The 24,838-nt window shown below is 31.8% G+C and overlaps 1 protein-coding gene across 1 annotated transcript in view; it reads left to right on the top strand.

Moving 5' to 3' along the window:
* Positions 1–219: 219 nt before the first annotated feature.
* The window catches only part of LOC114329787 (probable helicase with zinc finger domain), a 52,021-nt gene continuing 27,402 nt past the window's right edge, over positions 220–24,838 (top strand). Inside the window, exons 1-5 of the mRNA XM_028279002.2 lie at positions 220–663; positions 10,125–10,309; positions 11,231–11,552; positions 11,665–12,034; positions 20,278–20,625. Coding sequence (XP_028134803.1) covers positions 372–663; positions 10,125–10,309; positions 11,231–11,552; positions 11,665–12,034; positions 20,278–20,625 — 1,517 coding nt within the window. The 5' untranslated portion in view covers positions 220–371. The remainder of the gene's footprint in view (positions 664–10,124; positions 10,310–11,230; positions 11,553–11,664; positions 12,035–20,277; positions 20,626–24,838) is intronic.

The raw sequence follows: 24,838 nt of genomic DNA, 5'->3' as shown, positions 1-24,838 counted from the left end.
TTTTTTTTTTTTGCTTTGTATATGCTAGTTTTAGTCTGTATTTATCGTTCCAATTACAGATATTAGGCTGATTTTAAGATGCAGCATTAGAATCAGGATTCAGTCATGTTTAGACAATTGCTGAATATTGTAGTAGGGTTGAGGTTGAGCCAGATAAAAGAAATAGAAGAAAATTATTGACAAACGTATCGGTATGAAGTTAGTGATAATCGTCCTTTGTGTTTTGTCAGCTGTCACAGTTGTCAAAATGACGTCTAGTGTTCATGTTTTGTAAACTAATTCTTTGATCAAAATTAATAGTGTAGATTAAATGTAAATACTAACATAAGAAAGTAACAATAAACTTTATATTCTATTCGCTACGAATTTCCATGACCCCGGCTACAATGGAATTGCAGGCACAGGAATATTTGAAACAAAAAAATTGGGTGCAAGCTATAGAGTTGTTGAATAAACTCCTTATAATCAACCAAAATACAGTGGAGCAAGTCGTTTCGTATCTTACTGATAGAGCAGAATGCTTCTTAGAGTTAAATAATCATCAAGCTGTTATTGTGGATTCCAAAAATATCATCAAACTTTGTCCTGATCAAACTAATTATAATGTCTGCTTGGCTAGAAAAAGGCTTATACATTCTCTTTACATGATTAAGAGATTCACAGGTAATATTCAAACATTCCATTATACATTTTATTGTTAACAGTTAAATACTTGTCCTTGGTTTATATCAGACTTACTCACTACCTGAATGCTGAATAGCCAGAATCATTGATAAGAAAGCAATAATTGTTGACCTCATTTGTTTTGACTTTATTGTTGCAATTAGATAACTCTACTATCAAACATACTATGATTGATTTTATTTGTATGTCTCCAAGATAAAAAAGGAATTAGTAAAAAATTTGCTTAGAGAAAAAAAAGATTCATTGGTTTTCTTTCACTTTTTGAAGGTGCAAAATTATGTATAAACTCAGTCTTTTACTTGTGCCACAAAGTTGAGAATGTGTATGTATATAATAATGTTTATTAGTGTGTAGATTCCTTGCTTAAATTTTCATTAAAATGGATTTTGTATACAAAGTCATATTAGATAGGTCAGTATCTAATTGTTTACCAGAAATTTTATCTAATTTTGTTGTTATTTTGGCATAAAAAACATTCACTCTATAGATTTCATGATGATATGATTTTTTCAGATTTTATTTTTTTATTACTCTCTAGTGATATATCTTTTCTTCCAATCTATTTTGCTTATCTTCATTTTAGTTTTCTTCATTATTTTTAAGGGCTTATCTACTTGATGCTTGAAACTTTTGAAATCTTAACCCATCCTCTTCTTTTTCGTTTATCACTTTTCCTTTCCTTTCCTAATGTTGTTCTGAAGCTATTTCCTTGTGGCATTGTTATGATTAACTATTTATATGGGAAATAATTTTTATTTAATTTAATTTAAATAAACCACAAATTTAATTGTGGCTTATTTCTCATGTAACTAGTCTTTCCTTTCCTTTTGTCAATTTTCAGCAAATCACCATTTCCTAAAATCTCTTCATTTATTTCTTTGTCTAAATTCATATTTTCTTATATCTTTCTCTGAAAATTGTATATTGCTGCTTCGCAAGAACGTAGGCTTAAGTCAAAAAAGACGATTTTAGAGGAGAGGCATTTTAAAATTTTATAGATATGATTATGAGCATAACTCCGAATAAGTTGTTACTTTAAAGAAATTAATTAAGTATTTTTGATGGGAAATAAGCCACAATTTTACTAAAAAAATGATTTTATTAACGTTTCGACGCCCAAATCGGGTGTCATTATCAAGATACAAAAAATATTAATGAATTAAACAAAAATGTTGTTGCTTAGTAACAAAAATTCTTCTAATAATTTATTTAATCTGACTCATTAATAGCCGTAATTCAGACATATTATATTATCCATTTTAAAATAGAAGACTTTAAAATGATATTGCCAATATTTGTGAGTTGCGTTCCTGGTACAACTTTGTTGAAAGATAGTTCATTCAATTACATGAGATCGAATGAATGAATAATCGAATGAACTATCTTTCAACAAAGTCGTCCCAGGAACACAACCCATAAATATTGGCAATATCATTTTAAAGTCTTCTACTTTAAAATGTATAATATATGTCTGAATTACCGATATAAATGAGTCAGATTAAATAAATTATTAGAATTTTTGTTACTAAGCAACAACATTTTTGTTTAATTCATTAATATTTTTTATATTTTGACAACGACACCCGATTTGGGCATCGAAACTTTAATATAATCATTTTTTTTAGTAAAATTGTGGCTTATTTCCCATCAAAAATAGTTAATTGCAAAAATGCCACAAGAAAATAGCTTCAGAACAACATTAAAGAAATTACTTATACAATTTTGTTAGAAATATATCTAAATACAAATGTGACAACTAGATAAATTTATAAAGTGTTTTTATTCACCCCTATTACATTTGAGTCTTTTTTCCTCAGAAACATTTACTTCAACTTTGTTAAAACGCTGACCTAACTAAAAAAGAGTCCTTATTTTAGAGAGAATTTTCACAAAAACTAATCGTAAGTATAAGATCAGTTGTCCTTGACGAGAAATAAACACACAAATTGCTTAACATTCTGTGCTATTCTGCGACATAAGTAACTTGGGTCTGTATTCATACGAAAATGGTAACCCGCGAGTAGTCACGCCATTAGATAGAATCTCACATTTTATCCTTTTTCGCGATAACTTGATGAAAAATTTTGCAATTTTGAAAAAATTTCTTAAGTGCCTCGAGGAAGGGTGTAGTAATAGTAGGAATTTTTTTTATTTTTTCATCTTCTTCTTCTTTTTGTGGAATTTAGGGCTTTAGGGAGAGGCAATTAGCGTTAATAATTGTTAGAAATAACATTTCTAACATAACAAGTAAATAAAAATACTATAAAATAAAAATTTGTTGTAAATTCATATTTAAATTCGTATTTTGAGATAGAATCTAACACGTGACTATTCACGTTACAGAAGTGAGCGTGACTACTCGCGGGTTAAGTATTTAACTAATTTCGTGCTAAACAAATATAGACACTTGGTGCCATCTCTTATCTATATATTTTATTTATTTTATAATATGTTTGTTCGTAGAACGATTAGCAACCGTTGCCAACCATCAGACGCAAGCATGTTCGTAGTCTACAAACTCGAACTGTTAACTGCGCAGCGCTAACTGTTAACTGCGCATGCGTCTGATGGTTGGCAACGGTTGCTGATCGATTGGATCGTACTACGAACAAACCTAATATATAAAATATATTATATTTTTCAATTATTTCCTGAATTGTCCACCAACTACTTTTTAGTTAATAACTTACATTCTTTTCTCTGCTTTTTTTTTGTTTTTTATTTAAGTAAGTAATTTTGGCAATTTGGTAATTCCTCATTTTTTCTCTTTTTATTACCATTTTGTTGCTGCCTTTTCTTCTTATGTTTTTATCCAGTGCTTCTGTTTCATAAACCTTTTTTGAAATCTTAACTCATTCTCTTCTTGGTTAATCACCTTTCCTTTCCTTGTAGATTTTCCTTTTGTAGATTTTCATCAAATCACCATTTCATGAAATTTCATCATTTGTTTTTTATCTTATTTTTTTTGAAGTTATACTTCTTTAGGCGCGATAGGGAGTGAATTTTTATTATTCTGCGCGCATGCGCACAGATACAGTATGTTGTTCGTCGCTAAATATTTTAAGTTACATGTATCCGTCCAAAAAAGGTGCGGAAAAAATGTATTAGTGTTTTTAGTAAGTAAATATATTTATTATAATTTTTGTGTCTTTGGATTTGTCTTCCTCGGGAGTAAGGTAATACGTATTATTAAAACATTTTTATGTAAACTTCACTTCGTTTATTTGTTACCGTGGTTTGTCATAATGTCCGAGAAACCGTCAAAACAATGCCTTCGTAGCCTCATTGGTACAGCATTCGACTACGGATCGAGAGGTCCCGGGTTCAAATGCGGACAATTGTTGTCTTTTTTTTTTAATTTTTGGATATTTGGAAAGTGGTAAGTAACTATTAAAATCAGTTTAATATTTAATAAAATAAAAATAAACTGTTAAAAGTATTTTATTTCGCTGAAATCATATAATAGAAGTACAGTAGAGCGTCGATTATCCTAACGTCGATCAACCGAACAACCGGTTATTCGAACTCCCGACTCCGCGCCCCGCCCTCGAGTACTGAGCAAGCGTTAGTAATTAACGCTTAAAATATCTTCAATGTCCCGACACTGAAAAGTAAAAGGGACTTAAAAGACTATATATATATATATATATATATATATATATATATATATATATATATATAAAATACTTTATACGGGACACTAGGTTACAATTAGCTTAAAAGACTATATATATATATATATATATATATATATATATATATATATATATATATATATATATATATATATATAATACTTTATACGGGACACTAGGTTACAATTAGTTGACTCAGTTATAGATCTGGGTGTTATTCTTGATACTAACTTAAATTTCAACCTACACATTAATAGCATGGTTTCTAAGTCATTAAAGATGCTTGGCTTTGTTAAAAGATGCAGCTATGACTTTACGACTGGTCGTTCTTTAAAATTTCTTTATTGTTCTTTGGTTAGACCACATTTAGATTATGCATCATGTGTTTGGTCACCTCAATATAACTGTCATATTAATAAAATCGAACAAGTTCAGCGTAAATTCTTACGTTATTATGCTTATAAGATGCATCTCACTGGTCAAAGTTATGAGTCTTTACTGCAAATTATTCGACTTGACTCATTACAGAGTCGTCGTCAACATAAAGATCTTTGCTTCTTATATAACTTAATTCATGGTCATAAATTCTGTATCCCACTTTTAAATAAAATTGGTCTACATGTACCTTCAAGAACCACCCGTTCTGTGACCACCTTCCACGAGGTCATTAACCGCACAAATTATAGTTCAAGTTCCTATCTCTCTAAAACTCTTAAATTAGCAAACACATTATCTCCGCAAATTGATTTCTTTGTGAACGACTTTACTGCGTTTTCCACACAATTATATTTATACTTAACTTAATGTTCTAATTTCAAGACTGATTTGTCAACTACTGTTATTGTCTTTGTTCTAGGATAAGTTGTATTTGTCAATTTCAAAATGTTCTAGCTCTCAATTGTTGAATGAGAGCAAGTAAGTTTATTCTTTATTATTGTTTGTTATGTATTTACCAATTTTGTATCTACTAGATCTTATTTTTCTAATTTGTGTGACATTTTAATTGTAAAAAATTTTAATTGTATCATGTACTAATGGACTTCGGTCCGTAAATGAATAATAAATAAATAAATAATATCTTCAATTTTCTTCAATTGTGTATCCAAAAATATGTTGTTGCAAAGACTGCACTTTTTTGTTTAATTGCTATTTGTCATTATCAAGGTATAAACAAATATACAGTTATACAGGGTGGTTCATCTTATTCGCCTCGGTCTCTGTACAGAAAACCACTTGATATTTTAAAAAAATTTCTTCACAGAAATATACAGGTCCTTTAATACTACAACCTAAAAATAATGTGAATTATACAGGGTGTTCCAAAAAAGAGTGGTATATCAAAGTTATATTTTTTCTTATGGAATGCCCTATATCTGATAACATTATTGAATTGACCTTAAAAAATAAGCTATACTTTCATAAGGGTTCCCTATACCTAAATACAGGGTGTTTTGATTTATTTCGATTTTTATAAAAATGTAAGGTTTTAGAAAAAAATAAATATCTACGAATCTAAGAAGCAGTAACAAATTCTTTCTTGGATCTTAATAATAGACTATTTAGCATACTTAAACAGATGCTTATTGCAACAAAATTTCTTACAGGGTGGTCAGAATATGAGATTGTTCTATTAACAAATTCAAGCTATAATAACTTACTTATTTTAAATGGAACACCCTGTATCTTACTAGTCTATCGCGTAGAAAATTTACTAAGCTTTCAATTTGTACTAGGGTTTCCTATACCTATCTTTTTACAGGGTGGTCAAAATATTAGATTGTTCTATTAACAAATTCAAGGTGTAATAACTTACTTATTTTAAAATGAACACCCTGTATCTTACTAGTCTATCGAGTAGAAAATTTACTTAGCTTTCAATTCTTATTAGGTTTTCCTATACCTATCTCCCTTCCTTTTTTAAATATTTAAAGATTTCCTAATTTGTAAGCTTTAAAAATTAGAATTAAGTACCTATGTCGTGGTTATGTACAACACATCACCAACACCGGCAATATACTTAAATATCTTAGTCAAGATAGTTTCATTAATAAAATTCACATTTTTATCATTTAATCACACAGAGTGTTCTTATTTTAAATGACATACTCGATATTCTATTCTTTATAATGGAAGATATTTAAAATCTCTTCAATTCCATGTTAACATTCTCAATACACATGTTATTCTGTAGATATAAATTCCCATGTTATTCTGTAAATACCCATTTTGACATATTTTTGTACAATGGGCTCGTTTTCGTCAAAGTAGCCATTGCATTTAATTGTTTGTAATTGCGATTTAAAGATTCAAACAAAAAGTGGCGTTCTTAAATTTAATTAATAACCGTTGGGTTAAGATATGGAAAATACTTATACGGAATGAAATATAATTTAAATATCTTCCAGAATACGGCATCTAATATAGGGTATGCAGTTTAAAATAAACGTATTATTTAATTTCACATGTAGGCCAAAATCAACTAAAATAATACAACACTCTGTGTGACTACATGATAACACTGAAAATTTCATTAATTACAGTAATCTTGTCTAAGTATATTGCCGGTGTTGGTGATGTGTTGTACATAAACACGACATAGGTACTTATGTAATTCTAATTTTTAAAGCTTACAAATTAGGAAATCTTTAAATATTTAAAAAATGAAGGGAGATAGGTATAGGAAACCCTAATAAGAATTGAAAGCTAAGTAAATTTTCTACTCGTTACACTAGTAAGATACAGGGTGTTCCATTTAAAATAAGTAAGTTATTACAGCTTGAATTTGTTAATAGAACAATCTAATATTTTGACCGCCCTGTAAAAAGATAGGTATAGGAAACCCTAGTACAAATTGAAAGCTAAGTAAATTTTATACGCAATAGACTAGTAAGATACAGGGCGTTCCATTTAAAATAAGTAAGTTATTACAGCTTGAATTTGTTAATAGAACAATCTCATATTTTGACCACCCTGTAAGAAATTTTGTTGCAATAAGCATCTGTTTAAGTATGCTAAATAGACTTTTATTAAGATCCAAGAAATAATTTGTTACTGCTTCTTAGATTGGTAGATATTTATTTTTTTCTAAAACCTTACATTTTTATAAAAATCGAAATAAATCAAAACACCCTGTATTTAGGTATAGGGAACTATTATGACAGTATAGCTTATTTTTTAAGGTCAATTCAATAATGTCATCAGATATAGGGCATTCCATAAGAAAAAATATAATTTTGATATACCACTCTTTTTTGGAACACCCTGTATAATTCACATTATTTTTAGGTTGTAGTATTAAAGGCCCTGTATATTTCTGTGAAGAAATTTTTTTAAAATATCAAGTGGTTTTCCGTACAGAGACCGAGGCGAATAAGATGAACCACCCTGTATAAATATGGTTTTTATTCACTTGTGGATAAATATGTATGACAATCTCAATATAGTTCGATTATCCGAACGAATCGGTTTTCCGAACACCCATGTCCCCCAATTAGTTCGGATAATCGACGCTCTACTGTATAACTTCTTAGGTGCGTACAAAGTACACACACACATTCATTTTTTTTATGTGATTGATAACAGGTATATAAACTTCTATGATGTAGGGACTAGTTCCAGGCATTTAGCCATGTGATGCATTTCCATCTTTCTGTGTAAATCACATCTCTTTTTCAATTTCTTCCTGAATTGTTCACCAGCTTCTGTTTGGTTAATAATTTATACTTTTTCTCTAATGATTTTTGTTGTTTATTTAAATAATGTTGACTCTTAATATTCTCTCTTTATTGCCCATTTTTGCAGTCTTCTTTTGTTTTTATTCATTGCTTGGACTTCATAAATTGTTCGAAATTTTTAATTTCATTCACTATTTTATAAGATATTCATTTCTTGTTTCTGTATTTTTTGTTTGCGCTTCATTATCTGTAAACAACTCATTTCTTAAACCTTTCAGCTCCTCTTAATATTTTCAATCTCAGCTCCTTTCCATGGGTTAATAGTTCTTGATTTTATTTGTTGAAAATTTTCACTGACCTATCAATTTATAATATTATTGGTAATTTAAAAACTGTTTTTGTAGATTTGCGTCAATTAGACCATCATTTCTTAAAATTATTTATTTATTTCTGATATATCTCATATGGATGATAATAGGTACCTAAAATTCTGTTATAGATAGACTAGTTGCAGACCTATAGCCATGTGATACATTTCCATGTTTCTCTGACAGTTATTTGTTTATCTTTTTCAATTTTATCCAAAATTTCCATTCTTCTTGGTTTTTCACTTCCATTTTTTGTTATTTTAATTAATGTGACACACCATAGCCCCTACGGCTGTGAGGACCCTGGACTGCCTGTGATATGTAACTGCTACAACCATTGGAGTGGTAATCCCTAAATACCCAGAGAAATAACTAACTACGTGCTAAAATGTTGACTTTTGATTCATTTTTCTATTATTTTCTTTATTACTCCCTGTTGCTTCCTTTTTTCTCCATTTCTATGGTTTTGTAAACTTGATTTGACAATATAATTATTATTCCTCCATTATTTTGTAAGATATATAATTTCTAAGTCACTATGCAGTTAATAATGATTTCTGAAATATTTCATGGCTGAAGAAAATGCCTAGTGACATTGTTTATCTTCTCTATGTCTGAAACGATTGTTTGTGTCAAATCTTTTTTGTTGGAATGGAGTTATCATATACTTTGACCTGTGAATACAGAAGAAAATCATCAGCATATTGTATTACTGAAAATCTAAAAATATTGGCATACTGAATACGCTTTGCCGAGATTCACTTTGATACATTCGGAATAGGAAACATACAGCACAAAAATTCTTACCTCACCCTATTAAATGCTCAAATCAACTTAATCTTTCACTAAAAAATAGGAATTATTGGAAATAGTGGGAGTATATACTAAACCCATAAAATTTTGTGGAATTTATTTCTACAAAATATTTTTATTTTGTACAATAAATAATTTTCTCATTTGTTATCAATACATTATTTGCGGTGTGCAAGCACTTAGAGGGGATACATGAAACGATCGTGCGAGAATAGCGGAGAAATATTGCAACTTTCTCAAATAATTCATATTGTCAATTGAAATTGTCAAATTGATGTATATTTCATTCCTACTGTCATTGAAGAAGAAAAATTATATATTGCTCCACAATATTGATATGATAGGCAATTATTATATAAAGGTAAATTTAATTAACTGTATTTTGCTTGTAGTACTGCATTTTAATAACTAATTTTATTTACTACATACAATTGTTTATGTTTTAATAACATAACCTGAATCTTATTTTTTCTTTTTATTATTTTTTTGGACTATGGCCTTGACAATTATCCAGTAACCAGGACTAATATAATTGGCTAATATAATTAAAAGTGCGAATAATGTTGCTGAGCGTAGAAACCAGGTGTCGCTTTGCCAAACTTGCACGGTCCCAATAATGGTGTAAATAAATAATTATTAATTGACGTAAGCTTTATGTCATTTATGTCTGTTTACTATTAGTAATATTGGCTGTGAGTGGGTATGTTTGGTTGTGTAGTAATTTCCAGTCACGTCTAGCAACCTAATTTCCCAAAAAATAAATTACCAACGTTACTAGACAGTTGTGTCTAGGCAGAGCGAATTCAGTTTAAAAATAAATTGTAACATATAATTGCTTTTAAAGTAGGTATAATACCTGCACTTCTATTTATTCTTCTCAAACCGTTACATGTACATATCAGATAAATAGAATATCTACATTAATGCTGATTGCTTTTTTTTAATTTCAGAAGCCGATATGGCCGCTAGAGATTGGCTAATACTGATTCAAGAGTCAGATGTAAATAAAGAAATTAAGGCTGTATTAGAATCGCTTCTAGGTAATTTCATAAATTGCACAAATGCTAAACAGAAGACTATAAACTTGATAAAGATACTAGATGCTAATTTCACTAATGGATTTTCAAATGTCAAGGTAAGAAAATTTATCAACAATTTTACACCTATTTTGTTTAGTCTTTATTTATACTTACTTTAATTTATTTACACTAAAACATAATTAATTTATATAATACATATTTATTATAAGTTTATGTTTCCTGACTTACAATGTGCACTTATTATCAGAATTTACAATATTAATTTATAACTTAGACTACCTCTTACAATTTCCCCTATTTATATGGTTTGTTCAGTTTTTTTTTCCTCTATTGTCAATACTTCACTGCCATACAACACTATGGGCTTTATTACCATTTTATTATATCCTGAACTTTATTTTTGTCAATACATACTTGCATTTCATCAATGGTCTTAAGCTTCCCATCTTTTATTTCCCCTTGCCAGTCTGGCATTCAGTTCCAATTCTTCCTGACCTATCTCTTCTATGATAACCCCCCAAATATGTAAAATGGACCACTCTCTCGAAATTATATTCCCTTGAATCATTAGATATGAAAGTAAACTTGTCTTTTTTCTATATTTTTGGGTATCATGTTGACTTTTAGTGGTTTATTTCTAGGCAAAATATTTTGCCTCCTTTTCGAATCTGTTTATAACATTTCTTGATTCTTTTCTTGTTTTCATAGAGTCCATATGTACCTTTACATATGAGGCTATCAGAACAACAGTGAGCTAAGCCCAAAATGAAGTTTTGAGATAAATGCAATCTTTGCATTTCTATTTCCTGTATATTCGTTAAGGCAACAAGAAATTATGTAGCGCCATCTAGCCAAATATAGAGGTAGGTTGTGTAGGTCCCTGTCATTTCGAAGATCTAGTGTTGCTGCTTGTATTGATATATTAATCTAAAAATGCTCAATTTGTGGCTTAGGCCAATGTATAACATAAAATTGATCCAAACAAGAAAGATAAATGTACCGTTTTTAATTTTCAGGTCGAGAGACCTTCTATAGTCTCCTGCGTGTACTGCAACGTAACATTTGCAGAAAAGAGTGAGTTGCGTGCCCATTGTCAGACTGAAGCACACGAAATGACAGTGATGTCAGACGACGGACGCGATTGGCGGTGGAGGCCACCACCGAGGGGTGTTACCCACGAGTGTTATCTACCGTGCGATAACTGGAGGGATACGGGCTGTTGCCGATATGGTATGCAGTGTGTTCGTGCCCACGGAGAAGAAGAATTGGCCGAATGGAGAGAGAGATTCCGCTATAGAGAGATGAGAATGCAAAGGGCTAGGGAGAAGGAACTGTTCGGTAAGAAAATGTGTTTTGAAAGAAGACTAATTGTAGGTACATTTTTTCCTTTACACCCTAGATTGATTTTAAGTACCTTTTTGTTATTTTACTTCTCAATTACTTGTTACAGGTAAATCTTATACCGAAGAAATATTGGAAAAATGGGCGCAATCTTCAAACCCCAACGCTCTAATGTGCAACAAAATAGATGACGTAGAAGACCAATGCTCTTGTCCACTATCAGTAACAGTATCATCTAAGAATAGTCTCCACGAATGGACTTTCTACATAAAAACAAAAAGACCGCTGAAAGCTGTAGCTCTTCTTCAAGACACGCATCGAAACCATTTCTTCCTAGCCAGTATTTTTATCAAAAATTGCAAAATAGATCTGAGAAGCAACCAGGAATGGATATCGCCTATGCTGCACCAGGAGTCCATGTTGCCGGTTGAATATAGGGTCAAAGTTGTCTTTACCACTGGTATCTTTGGAACTTTCAGGTATGCTGTGACTACTTAATTGGTTATCTTTAAATATTGATAAATTTATGAAAAAATAAAAAAGATTTTCTTCATAACCACTTGTAAACTTTTGGATAAGTTTCTATCTCACTTCTCAGTTCCAATGGAAGTCGGTATTTTATACATATAGCAGTGGCGGCTCTTGGCTTTAGGGACAGGGTCGGCAAGGTTTTGTCTCCAAAGGCTTCATTTCCATAGGAGATGTTTGGTTTTTGTTTTTTTTTTATTTTTATTTTTTTTGTTTTTTTCCTATAAATTACTATACCTGTTTATAAATTAACTCTAGTCTATGTTGTTTCGAAGTAGCAAAATGGGTTATAATGTATGTAATTGTAAAATTTATTATTGTTTTGGAGGGATTTTAAAAGTTTTTTTCTATCGACATTTGAGACAAGTTTGACATTCTCTCCTGTTTCATGGTGTTTCGACAATACGTTTTGACTCTTTTGAGACAAGAGAAATCCCGTTCATTTGAGACAGAATTTGCCCACATTTGAGCACAATAATTTATTAATTTCGGGAACAGTTTGTTGTACCTAATGAATTGCAGTATATAAAATTATACATAGTTTGTAACTTATCCCACCTTCCGAAAATATTTGGATCAGAATATAAAACTGTTAATTCATTTTCTTATTTTATTTGATTAAAAAATGATGGATAATTTTTAATGAACTTGTCTAATAGATATTTTGAAAATTCTTTGGCGTAACTTTTAAATTTTGAATAGTCAAAGAGGTCAATGACTTATAACAGTGAGTAAATAATAGTTTTGCCTAGTGCAATTGTTTTAACTGTTGTCCGGAGACCATACAATTCACTGGACATCAAGACAGCTCCGTCATAAATTTGCCTTACCAATTTATTTTTGATATCAAAAAATTTAATCTATCCTTTAAATTAAAACACCAAAAATATATTCTGTCTTATGGCTTCTACTCACGTCTGAAAACCTAACAACCTCTCATAAATTTTGACGTAACGCGTATCGAAGAACAATTATTGATACTTGTGAATGACATGTTACCTCTATCAGTAGTTTCGTCTACTTCTACCGAAAAGGATCAAAAGGTAACTACTAATTGATTCTTTCATTCTGTGCTGTTTTAGGTACGCCGGTATATTCTTCGAGTCAGAAAATAAATTAGAAAATTCCAGATCGTATTTGTTAAACAATTTTATTTGTTCTCTATAATTAACTTGATTTAACGAATGCTTCGTTACATCCTGTCCCCTAAATGGTAATTCCTAACAACTTAAAAGAATTACAATATCAATAATAATATTAATAATTAAACGACGTAAAACTACTTACCTATTTCATAATTATCCCGGGCGCGCCAGCAAAGCAATACGTGGCTACGTACGTGAGTTTCTGCCGTTTGGAGATCACCGCTCGGCCTCGGCAGAGGTACCCGCTGCCGTACTTTGCATTCAAATAAGTAAGGAGAATGTATAATTGGTTGCCTATCGGCTAATATTCCATAGCTTCTTATTATATAGCAAATCCTCGATCTGGGGACGGCAGCGGCATGCCGTGCCGGGCTTTATATAAGAATTCACACAATCGGGTGCGGGTTCATGGCTATAGGATCATTAATTTGAAAAGTCTCTTACGCACAGCGCACAGGGATCACTTAACTAACGTATCAGGATCGAAGTCTTTTAAAAACAATGAATAAAATTTAGTCTGTATTATCTCACAGATATATTTTTTATTTCACAGAAACGAATATCATCAACTCCGATTAAATTAAATATTTAAAAAATCTATAATGTGTCCATAAATGTGTGGGTCGGCACTGCCGACCCTGACGAGCCGCCACTGACATATAGTATAAGTAAGGCATATAGTAGAACGGTCAGCTTTGTTGATTTTTAGTTCTGCTTTAAGCTATAGTGCGGTGACTGTTTTTTCTGGTAATTGAATATGTAATTAAAAATATTAATTTTTTACTTAAGATATATACCGTTAAAGCAGAACATATCGTATGTAAATTCGCCCACTTTCTTGCCTCTATTTAGTAATTTGTTCTAATTATATATAGGCCTGGATCCCGCATACCAAAAAAAGTTGATTAATAGCAAGCTGAAAATTTGTTAATAATTTAACGGTGTCGGTATAGGTGTAGACACCTACACTCTAGTAAGGAATTACTTCTCATCTAAACGCTTCAGGCACACTGAATCGGTCTGAAGGTCTAAGCCGGTCGCTATGTGTAAACAGATAACAGTTCAAACGTTCCACTCTTAAAGCGCGGTCTACTATATTTCTTACTTACACTATACCAAGGGACATTTGCAAATGTTAAATGATATATCTAGTGAACTTGCAAAAATCAATTAGCCACAGCGGCAAAATAAACGGAGCACCTTAAAAATGGGACATGTTAGATGTCTCGAATTTCCTAAACCTGTTGTCCGATTTGAATGATTTTTTAGTATGTTATAGCCTTATTATTTAAGAAAATCGATGTAATAGTATTGTTGCTAGGCAGGTAAATGTCATTTTATACCGGGTATAACAATCATACTGTTTTTTTTTTTAAGTTCGGAACACCCTGTGGAATATTCTAGCACATAGAAAATATTGAAATTAAAACAACTTAATTGTAGCCCTAGGCTTTATTAATTTTTTTTGATTCATTTGCTTATGTTGGATAAGAAAGTTAGGTACATTAACAACTAGTCATGTTTTTCATCAACAAATCCTCATTTTCAGCTTAGTTTAATAGAAAAACCTAAAGTAGGCTATGAGAAATTACCAATTTAATAGACCAAATTGTTAACAGTCAAAAAGTGTCCGACTTGTTGTGAAAATTAGTAGATTTATTATTTAAAGTTTCAATTAAGTCTGTATTTTTGTTTGTTGTTTGGTGGAAATGGAACGCGCTACAAAGGAATTTGACCCGCGATGAGTGTGTTCAAGCAGGACCACGATTTTTTACTGTTCGCTTCGTTATCGATTATTCGCTATCTGTACACTAAACAGATACGAAGCGAATACGTTCGATAACGAAGCGAAGGGTAAAAAATCGAGGTCCAGTGATCTTACATAGCGAAGAACTTAGCTAGCATGCTATCGGCTCCTTATAATGGTAACAATTTTTTGCTAATACACGATAATGCAAGACCTCACGTTCAAAAACTGTAATCGAATATTTACAACAGGTAAATCTTCGGACTTTGAATTGGCCATCGCATAGTCCAGATCTTAACCCAATTGAACATTTGTGTGACATAATTGGCAGAAGACTACGACAGCGTTTGCCACCTCCTAGAACCTTACAAGAGGTAGAAACAGTAGCTCTCGAGATTTGGAATTATATTGATCAAGACCAAATAGCATACCTCATTTGTAATATAAAAGTACATATCTCGTTTATTATCGAACTTAAGCGAATGCTTAATATATATGCTAGAATATTCCACAGGGTGTTCAGAACTTTAAGGAAAAAACACAGTATGATTGTTACACCCGGTATAAAATGACACTTACCTGTATAGCAACAATATCATTACATCGATTTTCTGAAATAATAAGGCTATAAAATACTAAAAAAATCATAAATAAAACGGGATAGTTCTCGAAAGTTGGCTGTATACCATCTAGTTAAATGACTTAAGGGAATGGGTACGTAGTCTCTGCTCCAATGCTATTCAAATGGGATTCATTTTTTTCGAATCCTGAGAAAACTAATAAGTATTTTTGAAAAATTTAAACGCAGAATGAAAGATTACGTTATTAGCGAAGGACGAAAGTCCCTGAGAACTTCTATAATGTTTATTTTAATAAGTTGCAGGGGTGAAAAACTAAGAGAAAATTTAGTGTGATTTTTAATTTCAAATATCTCATTCAAAATAAATTTTTATTTATTCTAAGGGACTTTCGGCCCTCCGTAATAATTTAGTCTTTCATTCTGCGTTTAAATTTTTCAAAGATATTTATTAGTTTTTTAGGATTCGAAAAAAATGAACACAATGTCGGTGGTAATATTTTCCAAATCTATCTTTGTCTTACAACGCACTCAGTCGAATAGAATAGAACTATATGAACTCGTCAGCATATTGTCAGTCAGACAGTGACAATTTTAAATATTTGACATGGCATCGGGAATATTTTGAGTTGTTGATTAAATAATATTGATAGTGTATTTGATAAATAATTGATTTAAGAGGTGAACTTAATAAAAAGTTATTTATTGTTTATTATTTATGGAAGATCCAAGCAGAGAATACACCAGGATACATTCAGTGATCCAAGTATTTTGTTATTAAAGATGTTCAAAATTGTAATCGTTTCATAGTAGCAATATATTATTAAAAAATCACTTTATCACTTTTCCTCTTTTCTCGATTGATTATTAGTTTTTGTTGTACAGTAGATAAATTATTACAATCACTGAATACATAGTTAGTGAAAAAATTATCATAATAATTATTAATTAACTAAATTAATAATTAAGGCAATTAATTATACAAGCAACAGTTATCCAAGAGCATTCAAAAGCCATCTTTAAAGTTAATGATGACATTGTCAAGTAAACTTTACATATCCATACCAGTGAGAATTTTACTACACGTAATTTGCCGTGTAAAGACAGAAAAATTAGGGATAGCCGTAAAATATTTGCGAATTATGTACCGATGGCCTTAACGTGAAGTAAAACACTCCCTGGTGTAATTAGTACATATAATATTTTAATAAAAAATTTAATTTTTTTAAAAAATCCAAAAGGATGGCGTTCAAAACGTTTTTGGACTTATCAGTCCATCATCAGTGAACCTAAAAGTAAGTAATTCCACATAATAAAATGGAAAAAGGGTGAAATTTTGACTGTTAAAATTAAAAAGTGTGGTTAAGATTACTTACTCCCTATCCTTGCAAAATAGCCACAATGCCAAACACTGGTTAGGTGAAATGTTCTAACTACATAGCAAAAATTATAAAATAGTTTGGCTTAAAGTGGATGCCAGTGGAATACTTCCAGAAATATGATGCTCTACTGCTCTACGTTAACGTGTTTACTGCTTACTGCTGTTAACGTAGAGCAGTGGAGCATCATGTTTCTGGAAGTAATCCATTGGCATCCACTTTAAGCCAATCAATTTTATAATTTTTGCTATGTAGTTAGAACATTTCACCCAACCAGTGTTTGATATTGTGGCTATTTTGCAAGGACGGGGAGTAAGTAATCTTAACCATATTTTTCAATTTTAACAGTCAAAATTTCACCCGTTTTCTATTTTATTAAGTGGGATTACGTACTTTTAGGTTCACTGATGATGGACTGATAAGTTAGAAAACGTTTTGAACGTAATCCTTTTGCATTTTTTAAAAAAATTTAATTTTTTATTAAAATATACCAACTACACCATGGAGTGATTTACTTATAGTCCAGAAAGCCACTGCGCATCCGCTAGGAAAAATATTCCGATTCGGATTTTTTGCACAATCTTACTCAAAAAGGACCCCTTTTAACAAATTTGCATGTTGCCAGGTCCAAAAGTGGGTCAAAATTTTTTTAAACGTTTGTTTTTGTTTTTTTCCTAAAATTATTATTTTTGCATCGAACAAAGTTTTTTTTAGGGATTTCGGATCATTTTAAACAGAAAAGGTCATTAGTGACTTTTCTCTAAACTTGATAGTTTTTGACATATAAGCGATTAAAAATTTAAAAATTTCGAAATCGGCCATTTTTAACCCTCAGAAACTATGTGAAAAACTGAAAATTTCGATGTTGCCAAGGTAAGAAGATATTCTTTGAACATCGATTGATGAAATCACGAAGAGTTTTTTGCAATACAATATCGAAAACCCCTTTGTCTTTTAATTGACAATAAAGCGGGCGCTTGATTGGCAACTGTTTTATGTATATGCAACATGCGTAAATATATGTGCGGAAAAATATTTCGATTCAATTTTTTTCACTATCTTACTTGAAAATATCCCCTCTTAACAAATTTGTATGTTGCCAGGATCAAAAAGTCAAAAAATTTTTTAAACGTTTGTTTTTTGTTTTTTCCTAAAACTATTTTTTTTGCATCGGACATTTTTTTTAGGTTTTTTGGAGCATTCCAAATAGAAAATATCTTAAATGATTTTTCTGTAAATGTGATAGTTTTCGAGATATAAGCGATTGAAATTTTAAAAATTGCAAAATCGGCCATTTTTAATCCTCAAAAACTATGTTAAACGCCAAACATTTCAATGATACCAAGGTACGTAGATATTCTAAGAATATCGATTGATAAAATCCCGAAGAGCTTTTTGCAATAAAATATCGAAAACCCCATTTGTATTTTAATTGCTAATCAAGCGAAAGCGACCCTATTTTCAACCGTTGCATGTGTATATAATAATCGGAAAACATTTTAAGTTTAAAAAAATTGTTTCAAATTTTTTTGGCACATTTTTGACCCTGGCAACATGCAAATTTGTTAATAGGGAACCTTTTTAAGCAAGATGGTGAAAAAAAAATTGAATCAGAAGATTTTTTCGCACAATATATTTACGCATATTACATACAATGTTGTATACATGCAACGGTTAAACATAGTGTAGCGACCGCTTGACTAGCAATTAAAAAACAAAGGGATTTTCGATATTGGGTCCCGGTGAATTCGTCTCTATTTTAATCCCCCATCCTAATTACAGGCCAATTGGTAACTCTGGCCCTCAGGTAATTTTTCGGTAACCAATCAACTACCGGTGAATTCGTAACAAAATAAAGGTATACTCTTTTAGACTTGAAATAAACATATGGAAAATCTCTTTGCTTTTAAATTATCAGATGGATTTAAATAATTTATCATTGCTAAACATCTAAATATTGAATTTACAATTACTTGATAAAAACCAAACTCATGTAGAGCTATACTTGATGGAAATAATATTTATAACACGTGTTAATGAAACACTATAATATTGTTTCAATTATTTTATTAAGATATTTCAATTTTTGCTATTTTTTATAGGTACATATAATACAAAATATAATGTTTTTAAGCAAACCAAGGAACATACGGTTTAGATTTAAGGTATTAGATTTAATAAATGGTTTCGAATTCACCTGAAGAAAGTTTTGAGTTGGCAGGTCAGGTAATAGAAAAGTTACGAATTGGCCGGTGTACATTTTGATTTGAAAATTTTTGTCATTAAAAGCTACGAGTTGGCGCGTGTCCGTCGATATTGTATTGCGAAAAGCTCTTCGGGACTTCATCAGTCGATATTCTTAGAATATCTACGTACCTTGAATATCTATCATTGAAATTTTCGGTGTTTTACATAGTTTCTGAGGGTTAAAAATGGCTGATTTTGCAATTTTTAAATTTTCAATCGCTTATATCTCGAAAACTATCACATTTACAGAAAAGTCACTTAAGATATTTTCTATTTGGAATGATCCAAAAAACCTAAAAAAAATTGTCCGATGTAAAAAAATTAGTTTTAGGAAAAAACAAAAAACAAACGTTAAAAACAATTTTGACTTTTTGATCCTGGTAACATACAAATTTGTTAAGATTTGATATTTTCAAGCAAGATGGTAAAAAAAATTGAATCGAAATATTTTTCCGCACATATATTTACGCATGTTACATATGCAACGGTTGCCAATCAAGCGCCCGCTTGATTGGCAATTAAAAAACAAAGGGGTTTTCGATATTGTATTGCAAAAAACTCTTCGGGATTTCATCAATCGATGTTCAAAGAATATCTTCTTACCTTGGCAACATCTAAATTTTCAGTTTTTCACATAGTTTCTGAGGGTTAAAAATGGCCGATTTCGCAATTTTTAAATTCTTAAGCGCTTATATGTCAAAAACTATTAACTTTAGAGAAAAGTCACTAAAGACTTTTTCTGTTTGAAATGATCCAAAAAACCTAAAAAAACTTTGTTCGATGCAAAAATAATAATTTTAGGAAAAAACAAAAAAAAACGGTTAAAAAAAATTTTACCAACTTTTGGACCTGGCAACATGCAAATTTGTTAAAAGGGGTCCTTTTTGAGTAAGATTGTGCAAAAAATCCGAATCGGAATATTTTTCCTAGCGGATGCGCAGTGGCTTTCTGGACTATTAACGTTGTCACTAAACAAGTCACTCAAATCGGACAACAGCTTTAGGAAATTCGAGACATCTAACATGTCCAATTTTTAAGGTGTTCTGTTAATTTTGCCGCTGTGTGTAGTTTAGTTTTAAGGGACTCCATTCATTTTCAGGCAATCGGTGGTATTCGATTTCACATCTGAACCAGTTCTAGTCAAACACATGTGCGTAGACGTCGTCCCCGACCCGGATTTGGAGAAGATCAACGAGATCCGGAAAGAAATATCACTATCGATCTCAGAGAGGTGGACCATCCACAACTCAGACATAGTTCCTTTCCATTCGACCGTGGAAAACGCCAACCCAAACGAAGAGTGGGAGAAGAGGTTGAGGTCGATGTATCCCTGCCCTCATGCTGATACTTTCCTGCTATCTCACGCGACTGTTGCTGAAAAGAAGTTTACGAAGAATAATTACAGAGAGAGGATGCACGAGTTGCTGTTCATTGAAGAAATGGCAAGGTGAGTCTTTAAAACGGCACCAAAATTTTATTTTGTTTTTCTTTCATTCATTCATTAAGCGTTACAATCCCTAGAGATTCAAAATCATATTCTTGGCGTTCAAAATCCTATTCTTGGGTGAGGTGGAGTATTCCTCTATGTCATTTATAACTTGTGGTGTGTCTTTGCTGTTGTCGTGACTCTTTTCCATTTATTCATGTCCTTGCACTGAACTTTCCAGTCTTTAACATTCAGTGCTCGTATATCTTCTACATCAGCCAACCATCTTCTTCTAGGCCTTCCTCTACACCTGGGCCATAGTGGTGTCCAGTTCTTCTTCTTCTTTGAGTGCCTCTCCTATCGGAGATTGGATATCATTAGGGCGATTCTAATTTTATTTACTGCTGTTTTGAACAATTCGTTAGTGGTACAGCCAAACCACTCTCAAATTTCTCATCCAGGACATTCTTCTACGGCCTGGATTTCTTCGTCCTTGGATTTTTCCTTGCATTATGTTTTGTAGGAATGTGTACTTTTGTCCCCTCATCAGGTGGCCTAAGTATTCATGTTTTCTCTTTTTTATATTCAGTAGAACTTCTGGCTTGTTATTTATTCTGCGTATTACTTCTTCATTTGTAATTTTATCCACCCAACTTATTCGTAGTATACGGCGGTAGTACCACATCTCAAAGCTTTCAAGATTTTTAATATTCCTCTGTTTAAGAGTCCATGACTCAACACCGTAGAGCAAAGTACTGAATACATAGCATTTTAACATTCTAGTTCGTAGATGAATACTAATATCACGATTACAAAATAATTTTTTCATTTTTATAAAAGTAGACCTGGCAATTTCAATACGTCTTTTTATCTCGTGATTTTGGTCACCTGTTTCATTGATAAGGGTTCCCAAGTATTTGTATTCGTTTACTTTTTCAAGTTGGGTACCGTTTATTGTGATACTAGTGTCATTTATTGGATTCTTACTGAAGGTCATATATTTGGTTTTTTTGACGTTCATCCTTATGCCGTAGATATCTCATTCATACTTTCAACTAGATGTTGTAGATCTTCCGCTGTTCTTGCCATTATCACAGTATCGTCAGCATATCGAATGTTATTGATAACTTCTCCATTGACTATTATCCCTTCGTTTGCATATGAGAGAGCTTCTTGGCATATTTGTTCGCTGTAGATATTAAACAAGAGCGGTGACAATATACAACCCTGTCGTACCCCTCTACGTATTTCTATTTCGTCCGATGTTTGGTCTTCTATTTTTATATTAGCTCGCTGATTCCAGTACAGATTTAATATTATTTGTATGTCTCTGGTGTCAATGTTCTTACTCTCCAGGATTTCTTTGAGTTTACTGTGGCGTACTTTGTCAAAGGCCTTTTCAAAGTCTATAAAGCAGGCGTGTACCTCTTGGTTAACATCTAGGCATCTCTGTGTTAGAACGTTCAGAGCAAAGAGAGCATCCCTTGTACCTAATCCTTTTCTGAATCCCATCTGTGTATCGTTAATATCGATGTCTAGTTTTTGATAGATTCGGTTGTGGATGACTCTAAGAAATATTTTAAGCAGGTGACTCATCAAGGAGATTGTTCGATGATCTGAACATTGCACTGCCTTAGTTTTCTTCGGTATGGTGACAAACGTAGACAGCAACCATTCTTGTGGTATTATACCAGTACTGTATATTGTATTGAATATATGCAATATTATGGTTACGGATTGAACATTCAAAAGCTTCAGCAGTTCTGTAGGGATTTCATCAGGTCCGTTTGCTTTTCCATTTTTAGCGTTTCTTATTGCGTATTCTACTTCTTCTTTCAATATGTCTGGCCCAGTTGCATTGATTATCTGAGTTAAGTTGTTTCTATCGTCTTCAAATAATTCATTCAGGTATTCTGTCCATCTTTTTATTTTATTCTCTAGATCTACAATAAGGTTTCCATCTTTGTCTTTAAGTTTACCTATTTGGCATTTCTTTATGCTTCCTGTTATCTCTTTTACTTTTTTGTGCATATTGAACGCATCATACTTTTTCTCATAGGTTTCCATTTCTTCACACTGTTCTTTAATTCACGCCTCTTTGGCTTCTTTTATTCTCTTTTTTATGTGTTTGTTTATTTCTTTGTATTTGTCTAGGTAATTCTTCATATTTCTTCTTTGTTCCATCAAGTCTAGTATGTCCTGTGTCATCCACCCCTTGTTCTTTGTTGTCGTTTTTGTCAGATGTTTCTTTCCTGCTGTTTGTATAGCTGTATTTATGTACTTTAATTTTTGGTTAACGTTATCTGTATCGTTAATTTGTTGTTGCACTGAACTGAGGTTTTCATTTATTTCTTCTCCTGTTTCTTGTTGTATATTTTTGTTTCTAAGTTTAACTAAATCTAGTGTCTTTCTTTGTGGTCTCCTTATCTTTTTTGGTCTCGCCTCTATCACAGTAACTACCGGATTATGATCTGAGCCTATATCAGCTCCTGGGTACGTCTTAGTACATTTAACAGCATTACGATACCTCCTTGCTATCAGAATGTAGTCTATTTGATTTCTCACTATTTTTTCTTTGGTATGTTGTGGATATGTCCATGTATATAATCGCCGAGGAGGTGATTTAAAAAGGGTGTTTGTTATTACGAAGTCTTCGCTCTGGCAAAATTGAATCAATCCAGTGGGCGTCCAGTTAGTTATCAGCATATCTGAGTATGGGCGTCTCTGTATGTGCCCTATCCATTCTAAGCGAAGAGATTTTACGTATCTGACTGTATTTCCCAACTTTAGTTCTTTTTCAATTTCGGCATTTGTTCTCATTCTTATTTCTCCCTCTCATGTTACATTGGGACACAATATTGTTCTCATTATTTATCTTTGAAATTTAAAATTTTCTAAAACAAAAATGTATACCATTTTTATTCAGTTGCAATGCGAAGGCAAAACAATCTTATTTTTCACTTAGAACAGGGAGCGCAGTCCAGCACTCTGAATCTACGATTTTCGACTCTTATTGGAGTCATCATCGGAGAGTCGTAGGCCTGCTGCTCTCTGCTCGAAGTGACCAAACCATGAAAGTTAATCCTAGCGTCTAATGACTAGGGTCATCTGGCAACTGAAAGGTAAAGTTTTCAATCCTAATAGCAACATTAATAATATTGAAAAATATTACTAAAAGATTTTTAAATTGAAAACTTATTGGTCCATTTCCCTGATGACACCTCTATGGCTTCTAAAATTTGCAAGCCAGATGGATGCTGCAGTGAAGACAAGAGGGAATTCTAAAAAGTTGCAATTCACAATCCCCGTCTGCAGCTTGGTAAAGTTCCAACGGAAAATGGACCTAGTTACTCTATAGGAGTAATACTAATATAAAACAAAAATGTACACCATTTTTATTCAGTTGCAATGCGAAGGCAAAACAATCTTATTAATTAATAATGATTTTTCACTGCCAAATGAATGTCTTCAGGTTGGCTTATGTTTTCTTGGATGCTCAAATTTTGTCGATAGGAAGGTCTTACTTAGTGTTGCTGCGGGTTGATAGATTATTTGGCCATTGTCGTTTGTTTTTTCGTGTATAATTTTTTTTTCGTTTCCGACTAGGTCTTTCAAGTATCCTTCTTTCCCAGTTGTGCGTTTGTGTCTCTCAGTATTAATAGCGTGTCTTTTTTTGGTATTGATGCTTCATGTAGGTTTTTATAGAATAATATAATAAACAAAATATTGTTTATTATATTTTTATTTCAATTATTCTAATTGTTTAAAAAGTAGTAAACTTTGTATCTAGGTCTTTTCGTTGTTTTCCTCGTATTGCGAGAGATGTCGCTAGATTGCGTCTCAAAAAGTGGAATCATTGTATCGCGATGGTTTCCCTTAAATAGGCAGGGTTGTTAATATTCGCTTTAGAGTTGTGACTGCATAGCTTCACTGAAGATGCATGGGATGCTGAAATAGCTATATGGAGATGATGGTCCAACTCTGAATCGAATAAAAACAAAAAGTGCCTTTATTCTTTTTCATCTTTTTTGTTGGATCGAATGTTTCAGTTAGAGGTCTACTCATATTGGTTTTTTATAATGGTTTCACATTTATGTAAATATTATATTATGTAAATAAAAAAAGAGTCTAGCAGGTTTGAGATGGTCGACTCAAATGGATGTTATGTAAACAGTCCTTTTCTTATATATAACAGGTTTTGCTGATTTATGAGGTAAAAAACTTTTAAAGACAT

The sequence above is a fragment of the Diabrotica virgifera genome, chromosome 9 (assembly GCF_917563875.1).
Source record: "Diabrotica virgifera virgifera chromosome 9, PGI_DIABVI_V3a".
NCBI lineage: Eukaryota > Metazoa > Arthropoda > Insecta > Coleoptera > Chrysomelidae > Diabrotica > Diabrotica virgifera.
This window is presented reverse-complemented; position numbering and strand designations above follow the sequence as displayed.